Consider the following 12,269-nt stretch of genomic DNA (forward strand, 5'->3'; position numbering starts at 1 on the left):
ATTAGTCAAATTGCACACACTGTTCAACAGGTGTGACTTTTAGTTGATGAAGCTTTTCATTAGGCCAGTGCAGTTGAGCAGCTGAAAGTGGCAGCATGTATTGAAACTACATGTAGAGACTGTTCATAATTTTAACAACATGTATACTTGTACGTGTTTCTTTTTTAAGACTGATACTCGCGCACTGCTGCTACCGGTACATGTACCTAATCAAACAAAGAAATTGCTGTCAATAAATTCTTTCAGTGTATTTAGCAAAGTGTGCATTTGAAAGTTTAATGCAGTCTTTAAATAATTTAAAAATTAATGGCAATGGTCATTAATGTATTAAAGTGCAAGTCCATTAAAATGCGAGTCCTTCGGTTCCGTGGAATGGGTTTCAGTATGGCAGTATAGGGTCGCTGTTCCCGCTTAGACAATATTTGTACGTGTTTCTTTTTTAAGACTGGTACTCGCGCACTGCTGCTACATATGTACCTAATCAAACAAAGAAATTGCTGTCAATAAATTCTTTCAGTGCATTTAGCAAAATGTGCTTTTGAAAGTTTAATCTGGTCTTTAAATAATTTGGTCTATAACATGGTCTATAATGTATTAAAGTGCAAGTCCATTAAAATGCAAGTCCTTCGGTTCCGTGGAATGGGCTTCAGTATGGCAGTATAGGGTCGCTGTTCCTGCTTAGACAACATTTGTACGTGTTTCTTTTTTAAGACTGGTACTCGCGCACTGCTGCTACAGTACATGTACCTCATCAACAAAGAAAATGCTGTCAATAAATTCTTTCAGTGTATTTAGCAAAGTGTACTTTTGAAAGTTTAATGCGATCTTTAAATAATTAAAAAATTAATGGCAATGGTCATGAATGTATTAAAGTGCAAGTCCATTAAAATGCGAGTCCTTCGGTTCCGTGGAATGGGTTTCAGTATGGCAGTATAGGGTCGCTGTTCCCGCTTAGACAATATTTGTACGTGTTCCTTTTTTAAGACTGGTACTCGCGCACTGCTGCTGTACCTAATCAAACAAAGAAATTGCAGTCAATAAATTCTTTCAGTGTATTTAGCAAAATGTGCTTTTGAAAGTTTAATGCAGTCTTTAAATAATTTTAAAATTAACGGCAATGGTCATGAATGTATTAAAGTGCAAGTCCATTAAAATGCAAGTCCTTCGGTTCCGTGGAATGGGTTTCAGTGTGGCAGTATAGGTTCACTATTCCCGCTTAGACAATACGTGTTATTGCATAGCGTGCAGCTACCGTAATTAGCAGCCGACCATCGATCATCGGACACTATTGTCGAAGACCAAGGCTTACATGTACCAAGGTCATCCTATGCTACTTCTGTACCGAACTCAATAATTAAAATTTTTCTAATTCGGCACGTTGATGGAACGGTGTTTAGAACCATTGATTCAGCGAATTGAGTTCGTCACGGCATTATCCTTTGACTCGTCAGGGTTTTCCGTGCTTGTATGCTAACAAAACTTACCCATTGAAATCTATAGGAACAGTTGACCCACCCACCTCATATCTGTATATAATGCAAGTGAAAACTAATAAAGAAAAATGGCACTTGAAATGCATTTTGTTGGATTGGGTCACATATAGACCCCTCTCAAAGGACGCCATCTTGGTAGGAAAATAACAAAGTTTTGCGTATTCAACGCCATCAGGTGCATGTGCACGCAGTGTGCAAAATGTTCTAAACATGCGTGCATGTTTATACTTGATATTTCTTTGAAATAATAATAATAATAATAATAATAATAATTTGGGAGGCTAATCATCCTTACTCGCAGCTGGTATGCTGAATTGCAAAGGACGCGGCTACAACGATGGCACAGCCGATGCGTGTCACGAAAATTTGACTCCTAAAATGCAAATGTGTGGGGTGCTGTGGGCCAATGGTTACGGTTTTTTTTACTCGTGTGCCGTGGTACATGGGTTTGAATCCTGACCGTGGGAACATGGTGCTTGTGTTCTTGAGCAAGGCACTTTACCATTATTGCTTCGTCCTTCGGATGGGACGTAAAGCCGTAGGTCCCGTGTGTTGTGTAATGCACGTTAAAGAACCCAGTAACACTTATCGCTGAGAGAAGGGGTTTGCCCCGGTGTTTCTGGCAGTGGCTGCAATATGCGCCGCAGCACCTTGTATACCCTTATGAGGTGCTACATAATGGGTCTCATATTTCTCATATATACATATTCTTTATTTACCTTTCTGTAATAAAATAGACATAATTTCCAGCGCCTTGAGTACCTAATTGTTGGTAGATAGTGCGCTATATAAGACTTCGCTATTATTATTATTATTATTAATGCACGTTACAAACTTTAGGCAGTGACGTCATTTGAGAGAGGTCTATTAAATTTACATCGTCCAATGCAAAGTTTCCATTGGTTTCTCCACCCTGTTCTTTTTTTTTCCTCAGAGATCATCCAAAATTTTGCGGAAGGACTTGATAGGCAGCATGTCTGAGGAATCTTTCACGGTGACCGGCAATGTGCAATACTACCAGAGGTTCTGCCTCGACAACCTGGGTAGGCCGTTGGTGGATGGCAACCCACAGCTCACTGCAGGATGGGACGTACCATCGTATCCTTTCCAAGGTTCACACTTTTGCTGAGACATGTCCACAATTGTTTCCAATGTAACTTTCAAAGTACAAAATGTACAAAAAAACGGTAAAATCTGGAACCAGGTTTATTATGCTTGTTGCAGTCTGTATGTGCCGGTACTCATACTCCAGTACTGTACCTGTAATTGACTTATCGCGTTAGAATCGCGTTAGGACGCGTCAACGCAGCTTGTGAAATATTGTCCAATTACATGATATACAAATGGACGCGGAACGTGCAAAATCTGAGACAAACAAAACGTAGTGTACAAAAACGCCATAGGGTTGTCTAAGGGGCGTGGCTTACTCGCAAACGGCGATAGGTCAATTGCACTCATGCAGTTGTAATCGACTACTTCATAATACATACACATGTACATGTAGATTACTACTGTTCTAATGCACCTCTTCTGTTACTGTAGTTGTAGTCTTTAAAGGGAATATACAACATTTGCAAACATCGAGAAAAAAAAATACCAAGTTTTTAGGAAATACCTTACTAGAATGTTGGTAAATGACAGTCTAAAGCATCCTGTAAAATTATGGCACCAGGTGTGAAGTCATTTTCAAGAAAAATGTATATTTGTATACATTTCCAACGGTGGTCAGCCGACCACCGTTTGAAAAACCTAACTATTTTTCAACTACTGCTCCAAATTTACCTTTTTTTTTTCAGTCCAAATTTTGTTTGCTATTTGTTACATGTTCATTAACGGGTGCAGAACAGCTAGACTGGTTCCCTTACCTTACAATTTTCTGGCATCTATAAATTGATCCATTTTATCTTTAGTTGGGTCAGGGAACCAGAATACTTGAACATTTTTGTTTTTCTTGGTTTTTCCATCATTTTCGAGCACAAAATTTCAAACATATCAGTGTAACAATATTTGATCTATTATACTAACCCCTCAAATAGTTCATTTCTGAAAATTACAGCAAAAGCCAATGATGTACATTCCCTTTAAGAAAGAACTCAACTGCAAGACAGTGTGGTATACTACGGTACTAATCAAGTTTTATCACCTTCCTGGATTCTAATAAAAAGTACAGTTGTGTAAAGATTTAGCACTGTATATTTATCATTCTGTTGTGATGTTTTTCTTTTACATTCATAATTGCAACAATTGAAACATACTGGAGGGGGGTGGGGGCAAAAGAATAGCCAAACTATTGTTTGGGTCATTTCACTGTACGCGTTCAATGTAGGGCATTGCCTTCCGTTTCGTATCTGTTATGTTCACGAACAAAAAATTACTTGCTTTTGAGATTGAATGAGAAAGTTGTGTGCAGACAAAATTTGGGCAATATTTGCATCAATCAGTTCCATTTTCCTCAAAATCTTGCAGTTATCCTGTGATATTCCACGAGGCGCTTCCAATTGATGAGACTGAGAAACCAAATCAGAATCGAGCGTAAGTATTATTAGATGGACCAGTTTTAATCCTCCACTACATTTCTGTAAATATTTGTTGTACCACTGAAGAATGTGCCATATGAATTACATTTTCTGTGTATCTTCAGTGACGTGCATTGCATACTAAGTTTCAAGAATATTTCTAATAATAATGTTGGATTTATGTGTCTTCAAGTGTTTTGTATTTAATGAATGGGATGTTTGGGGTAACACCATGTGAACGGTATCTCTTAGTGAGTTGTGTGGTTTTGAGAAGAACCACTTGGTTTAGCTTGACGTTTGTAACAGCTTGCTCTGCTTTGTAATTAATTCTCTGGGTTTAGCCATGTTAGCGGGCAATAAGTTCAGGGTTTTTTGTCCTCTAGAAGTTTTAGATCAGTGAAATATATTATTCAAATCCTCATAGGTATGCGGTTATTATAGAGAGGCAATCGAAGTAAAGTGCCTTGCCCGAGAACACAAGTACCATGATCCCTGTTAAAAGTGTGGTATTCTTGACACTGAGTTTGACTCCATAATCAATATTTTTTACCACGGCTGCTTGCTGACTCAATACTTTAAAAAGAAGTTTGTTTACTACAAAGCAAAACGTACCAAGCAAATTGTACAGGTTTTGTTACATCGAAAGACAATGCAATGCAATGACATAAAATGATTTAGACATTATGGTGTCTACATGTAAATATCTAATCCAGCACACCATGTTCAGCATCATTTCTCAACAGGGCTATTTGTAAACATTTCCCCATTTATTAAAAACAAAAGTAACTTTGTTTTGAACTCGGCTGTAATATGAAGATGATAAACAATGCCTCTGTTTGGTGTTTTTTTTTGCCATATGAAGAAAACGCAGTAAAGCAACCTGCTGGAACTGTGGCAAAGAAGACCATTCGCTACGGGATTGCCCCTACGTAAGTTGTCACAGAATAGTACAGATATTTCATCTCTCTACATGCAGTCACTTTTGTTCAAAACCTTCATTGTGCTTTAACTTACAATGTGCCGTTGCTGTGATGTCATTCCAGGAAGACTGTTCGGTTTAGGGCTTTCCCGTTCAAATTGTGAATCCAAATTTGCTCATTGAAAACATTTGTGAGAAAGGGTTGCTCATTGGCTTACTGCAATGCACTTACACAACAACGAATCACCAAAGAAAAGAAAATATACGACAGCAAAATATCCAAAATTCTAGCAACTTTTTGTGCTGAAATAGCTGTAACATTGAGGTCTGTGCTCAGAATGACATCACAGTTTTACTCATGAACATGAAATTAGCATAAAAACCGAAAAGGCCCCAAAACACCATTTAAAATAGCACAGCAAAAATTGAAAATAAAATTAAAGGGGACACAAAAGGTCCATTTTCAAGGATTGCATGAAAAAAATTACATTGCATGGGCCCTTTATTAGTAGAAGCGATGTTGTGAAAAGGCTCAACCAGTAAACAAAGTCATGCTTCTTGTCATGATCGTGAAAATGCTACTCTTGATATGCCTCCTAATAAGGTGGAGAATAGTCTTGTTTCCTCCGCCAAGGAGGTAATGTTTGTTGTTTGGTTGGTTGGTTGGTTTGTCTGTTTAACAAGATAACTCAAAAAGTTGTGGACGGATTTGCATGAAACCTTTTATAGGGGTGGTCCTTGGTACAAGTACAAATGGATTAGATTTTGGAAGTTATCCGGATCTGGGTCTGGATCCAGGACATTTTTAAGGATTCTTCACCATTTATGCAAGTATTTCTCTTTGGTGTACTGACAATATGGCGGGGAATTGTATAGCCTTGGCGGAGGTTTGTGCACTCTCTGAGTGCTTTCTAGTTTTTCTAATGTTTTGTATTTTTGTTTTTTTGTTGGATCATTGACTCAGCCGAGAGATCCTGTCAAGATCAGCATGGCCAGGAAAGAGTTTATGGATAAGGGCCCTGTGAACCTCTCGCTGCAACAGCGATACCATCACGATGGTGAGGAGGGAGGTCGGGACCATCGATTCAACCATTTCAAACCGGGTCAGATCAGGTGAGGCACTCCCTACTCAGTTTAGGCCATCAGCCTCGGTCCAAAATTTTCGCCGCCGGTATCAAATGAGGGGAATAATCATCATAGCGATTTTTGGCAAGGTATACTCCTCCAGAGTTGGAAAATATGTGATAGCATTGCAGCGGTGGCAGCTTTTTGGGTGGTGTCACCCTGTTTTAAAAAAATGTCCATCAAAATCCTTGTAACCACTCTAGGGGCGGTATACCTTGCGCATGCGCACTATAATCATTTATGCCCTGATTTGATACTGACCAAACCCCCAGGCTGAGGGCCTAGTGGACTAAACCAAGGGGTGGGGCAGTGGGGAGGAGGGTTTAACTAGTAAAACAGTAGAATGTCAATACAGGGTGAGTAAAAAAAACCGAAACCCAAATGTCGGGACCATTGTTTTAGTGAAGTTCTGCATGTAGCACTTTCAAAATCTCGGATATGAAAGCCCAATTCATAAGCTTTCTTTTAGTACAAGAATCATTCAAATCACTCATGTACTCAAGTTACGGAAGTTTAACACAAACGCGGTTTTAAAGTTTGTCCACAGATCACAAAAAAGGTAAGTGTTCTGTCAGCACAACGAAAAATCAATCACATAGGGATGGGTGTGAATTGTTTTGATGATTTGCAGAACTTTTTTTTCACTTTGTGTTTGAACAATCGTGAGTGAGATTATTTCCATTTGTCTCCTCCCACCCCCTCCACTACAAAGCGACAATCTTCGAGAAGCCTTGGGCCTGGACCAGGACAGCATTCCTCCTTACATCTACCAGATGCGGGGGCTAGGTTACCCACCTGGCTACCTCAAACATGCCGAGGTGCTGAAGTCAGGACTAACGGTGTATGACATGAAAGGTAAGAGTGGACTGTTTTATCTAGAAAAATCTGAGCCTTATTCCACAGAGTTGCTGAGCAGAATATATACATGTAGATCTCTCTCAAAGATGGCCATCTCTTCTGCAACTGCGTAGTTTACGCAATCAAGCACGCATTGCGCTTTGTTGAAAATGTTCCAAACATGCACGCTTGTTGCTCGAAATGTGTTCGAAATACGACACAGCCGATATGCATTATGCAAGTTGACGCTCAAAATGCCGATACGCGTGGCTGGTCTGTAGGAAATGATGTCATTTGAGAGACCTATTGCTTGTCAATGTTTTGTGCAAGCGCAAATCCGCTGGGAACCAATCGCATGCTGTGTACATTGCCTGAAACTCGTAAGCTGTTTTTAATAGAGCAAATATTTGCTGAACTTAGCAAAATTCTGTGCTAAGCAGCACCTCCAACTTGTTCCCTGCAGCATCTCTTAAGGTTTTCTTGTACATGTTGTAGGAAGATTTTTAAGTCTGTAAAAAGCTTAAGCCAGCCTCAGGTCGACCTGCGATTTGCTTGCACCACAACAGAACTGTCGGCATCAAGCAGAAAAGTAATGCTCAGGTCACAAAATTGAGAAATCGTTAAAATTCTCGTGGAACAAGCGTCATCTCGACACCAATTATCACAACTAAACTCTTCATCGCAAAAGAGATTTTTCTCATGGTGTCACCGCAAACTTTCACTGAGGTTTCTTCGCTGAGCTCTTAAAGTACAAAAAAAATGTCTGAATTGTAATGTCCGTGATGCTGGAGTTGCCCAGATTTGAAAGGTTTCCCGACGGACGAAGTATTGTTGTATTTGTTTTAAATCGTTGTTGTTCCATTCATGGTAGAATGTAGTTTTGTAAAAATATCAAAACGAATTGCAAGTCGAAAATGTGTTTTCAATTTATTTTTCATTCTAAAGATGGAGATGAACCTGGACAGATCGAATCGGATGAGACTAACGCCCGGCCGACTTACGATCCTTCCAAGCTGATCGAATACCCAGGATTCAATGTAGCACTACCAGAAGGCGTCAGAGATGTATGTACAACTAGGACCAGACCATGTACCATATGGTTTGAATGGGCCCAAGTAAACATTTTGAATGGCCCATGTGATATAATTTTTGCAATCCTTAAAATACACCTTTGTGTCCCGTTTCCTTTGAAAGTTCGGCTTTGTGTTGTCATTTGTAGGAATTTTTCTAGGAATTTGTTTTTGCTGGACTCAAGGGAAGGCCTATTGCTGACTACAGATCCTGTACACAAGGATAAACAACTTCCCCAAATTTTTGGTTATAGGCGTGATATGTCTCTTGCGTGCTGTGCGTGTGCGTGTGCAAGACTTTGCGCACGTCTACAGTCTATCAGTGGTCAAATTTCTTACAGGATGCCAACTGTCGGCGATCATGGCGCGCGCGCATTGTTCTACATGTTCTATTTGTTCTATGCGTAGACGTGGCATATCACGCCCTTTGACAAACCGTTCCGTACGTTTTGTACACAAGCTCAGATGAGTCGTTTATCCTTGTGTAGAGGATCTGTGCTCTGACTGACTGACTTCGTCATTGAGTTTAAGCAATTTCCTAAGTTGAAGGGTCCATCAGATGAATTTTTCATAGGAACACAGTTTGTGCGACTTTCTACTCCTCTTAAATGCATGAAAACTCTTTGTCGTCCTTTTCGGTTAATTTTATTGAAAAGTGCCCTTCTTTAAACATTTAAAATATTCCATGCTTTCCTGGACAAGTGAGGGCGCTGTTGCTGTGATATCATTTCAGGGAGACACTGTTCAGTTTGTGGGTTTTCTGTACAAATTGTGAACCCAAAATTTGCTCATTGAAAACATTTGTGGGAAGAGATTGCATTGGCTTAATACTGCCATGTACTGACACAACAAATTACCAAAGAAAAGAAAATTCACGACAGCAGAATATCAAAAAAAGTGACAAATTTTGGTGCTGAAATAGCTGTAACATTTGAGGTTTCTGCCTGAAATGACATCACAGTTTTGTTCATGAATATGGAAAAATGCTTTAAAACCAAAAAAGGCACCAAAATACCCTTCAAAATAGCAAAACAAATATTAAAAAAAAAGCTTAAATCGGAAACAAAGGTGCATTTAAGGATTGCATTAAATAAAGACTTTCAGGTCCACCTCAGCTAGGCAAGCAGGGCGAGTTCATTTGTATGCAAAGTGAAATGTTGTCTGTTCAGAGGATGCCTAAAATCAGAGATGAGTATTTTTTTTTTTCATTAAAAATACAAAACATACAAATCAAAAAATTTGATAGGCGGAAAAAAATTCCATGTTTTGAAGAGCACGGGTTATGGGCCTTATTCACGAGTCGGCCATATTGAATTGAAAGTTAGGTAAAATCTTATTTTGGGAACTTGCGAAGCGAAATGAAAGCAAGTTGATTTATATTAAATTCCAGTCTGCTTCAATGAATAATGAAAAATTTGGAATAAAACATTCCCTAATGTTTAAAGCCAGATTAAAAAAAAAAAATGACAGTAAAATAAGGCTGCATTGTGCCTGCAATAAATAGTCTGGCGCCATCCCATTCAACAGTTAAAAATTAATGAAATACATTCAGGGAACTCGTCAAAAATGGCCAACACGTGAGTAAGGCCCATATCTTTAATCCTGTTGATTTTTTGCTTTTTTAAATATTCCATTTTATATTGCAACCCACCAAGTTTAAATCACAGAGATGACGAGTTCTTAATTCTGTCTGCATGTTTCGCCCCCCCCCCCCCCTCTCCCCCTCCCAGCCCCACGGTGTGCCCCCGATGCACCCTGCCCACAGCAAAGACGCCTATCAAATGTTCATGACTCCGCCCAGGGCGGAGTCATCTGACAACGGGCGCAAGAGAAGAGGCAAGGACTTTGGGGAAGACCCCAGCAAGAAGCGACCGCGATCGGACAGAGAGGACATTGACATGGACTTGGAAACACCAGGTACTTTATTAATTAACCTCAAGAAGGTCCTGGGTGTTGGAACCCGAAAAATGTGCAAAGGCTGATATTTATGAAGTAAGACAGGCTAGTACAGACTTCGCGGTCAGTAAATATGAAAAGTGTGAGCTTTTCATAAGATGGGATTTTTGCGTTGGGGTGATGTAAACAAATTAGGTTTAGCCCTTCACCGACGTTTAAACACTGTATACTCGGTGTGTTACCTCCCGAGTGAAAGTTGGAAAAAAATCACTCAGGTGGGACTTCAACCCACGATCTCCTGTTTTCAAGTGCAGATGTCTTACCACTCGACCGCCGAGCTAATCGTGTTCCTGTAGTTTGGTTCCCTGACCCCAAGATGAAACAGAGCAATTTATAGACATCAGGGAATTGTAAGGTCAGGGAACCAGTCTAGCTGGCTTGTACCCGTTCATAGGTGTGTAATCGATTGCAAACAAAATTGGGGCAGTATTTGAAAAATGCCAGTTTTTTTTCCAACGCTGGTCAGCCAGTGTTGGAAATTGATACAAAAATACCACTTTTGTTCAAAACGACAGCACACAAGGTGCCATGATTTTACAGGATGCTTTAGACAGTAAGGTATTTCATAATAAGTTAAAGACTAACATAAAGTACCGACCACGTCTGTGTCAAATTACCGGTTTTCATTTGCATTTGCAATTGTTTCCAGTGATGATCTTTCCGGTTGCTAATATCGTGTGGAACAATTCGAGTTACGACTACGGCTACTCTGAAACGGAGGTATTTTTGCATGGAAGGGTTATTCCTTGACACCTGATACCCCTTCTGAAGAATAGTGTTTTTCTATTTTGACCGAGATATATTTTCTCAATATCAGATGCCAGGAATGGTGATTCCCTCGAAGGTACTTCAGCCTTCAAGCCCCCGTTACCCCCCACTCCAATACCTGAGACTCCGCCCCCTTTGCCAACCTCCACTCCCCCAGCCACACCCGGCAACACGCCAAGGTTGACATCTGCGGACACACCTAGCGAGTTTCCCTCTGTCGACAGCCCAAGCCAGTCCTCGTCCACGCCGCGCTCAATGTCGCCCTCTATAGACGACCTGCAGCTCATGCAGAGCCGGCTGCGCGAGGCCCTGATGCAGGCGGCGGCCGAAGACGGAAGCAGCGTGCCGTCCGACACCGACGCCAGCGACCGGTTTGTGGTGGACGGGGAGGAGTTCATCGTGGAGTCGGTGTCAGATGACGATGTCGAAGAGACTCCAGAAGGAGCTTCTCAAGTAAATGATGATGTCCCCAATGTGTTGAAAATCACGGAGGAAAGTGAGCCAAGAACACTTGAAGATGACGAACAAGGTCACCTACCGGTACCAACTGAGAAAGAAATCAACATAAAGACATCTGACGACGCCGCAGATGAAGCAGTGAATGCAAGCGCAGAACAGCAGACTTCTGACGCAGCAGGAAGCAGCGAGGATCTGGAGCCAGGAGAAACGGCCGACGGCGGTTTGGAGCCGGGAGAGATAGCCGACAGCAGCCTGGACGCGACCCCCAACCGCTCAGGGGTGCCACATATCAGCAAGTTTGCCGTGGGGATCTCTCCCCACGAGAACGAGAACATGTCTGAAGGGACGGGGATGCTGAGGCGAATCATGAGCATCTTCAAGAGGAAAAAAGACAAGCCTTCAAGCTGAGACGGACCTGTGCGTGGGATGTTGTGAACAGTAGAGATCCTCTCCAAAAGACTTGATCATGAAACCGTTTTTTTAAAGGTACAGTCCATCATTTGTAATTTGTGCATTTTGTTTGTTTGAAATAACAAAGGTGCTCAAAATCTAATGAAGGGTGCTGAACAACTAACCTGATGAACTTTCAGCTCAGCTTCAGCTGTATATTTCGAGAAAAACAACATTCTTGAATCTTGATTTCAAATCAAAAGTTGCTGAATCATGTTTGAATTCGGGCGATTCACAATGCATAGCGCCACCAAGAGTTTGCCATGGAGAGTCCATTTTTCAAATTTAAGAACGACAAAACATGGCCCATTTGAATGAGCGTCAGTAGACAACTTGAGCTAATTTGTTATGGACTTGGGCATTGCGTTCTGCCACCTTACAAAAAACATCATTAAAGAAAAGAAAAGGGCAAGCATATACTGGAATCATATGCTTACAAAACTGCTGACCGGAAAAACTAACAGTTTCAAATGTCCCGCCCTGCGAATTTGTTGACCATTTTCCATGGTGCACTGGGAAAAATGAACTCTCCGTGGCAAATTCTTGGTGGCGCACTGCATTGTGAATCGCTCGAATTGGGCCTGAATTCAGTGTCCGAGGAAAGTTCTCACCGAGCCGATTGCAGCTTATCGCTTTGCACTGATCTGACAAATTATAGCAACCGTGCGCGTGTGTG

General features: G+C 40.9%; 1 protein-coding gene across 1 annotated transcript; it reads left to right on the forward strand.

Annotated features, from left to right (window-relative positions):
- Positions 1-139: 139 nt before the first annotated feature.
- LOC119732672 (zinc finger CCHC domain-containing protein 8-like) lies at positions 140-11,732 on the forward strand. Its single transcript, XM_038206309.1, has 9 exons — positions 140-149; positions 2,387-2,591; positions 3,960-4,025; positions 4,872-4,938; positions 5,893-6,041; positions 6,766-6,908; positions 7,836-7,954; positions 9,691-9,877; positions 10,734-11,732. Exons 1-9 carry the CDS (start codon positions 140-142, stop codon positions 11,549-11,551), a joined length of 1,764 nt encoding a protein of 587 aa, XP_038062237.1. The 3' UTR covers positions 11,552-11,732.
- Positions 11,733-12,269: the final 537 nt, after the last annotated feature.

This window comes from Patiria miniata, unplaced genomic scaffold, assembly GCF_015706575.1.
Source record: "Patiria miniata isolate m_02_andy unplaced genomic scaffold, ASM1570657v1 HiC_scaffold_1, whole genome shotgun sequence".
In the NCBI taxonomy this organism is placed as follows: domain Eukaryota; kingdom Metazoa; phylum Echinodermata; class Asteroidea; order Valvatida; family Asterinidae; genus Patiria; species Patiria miniata.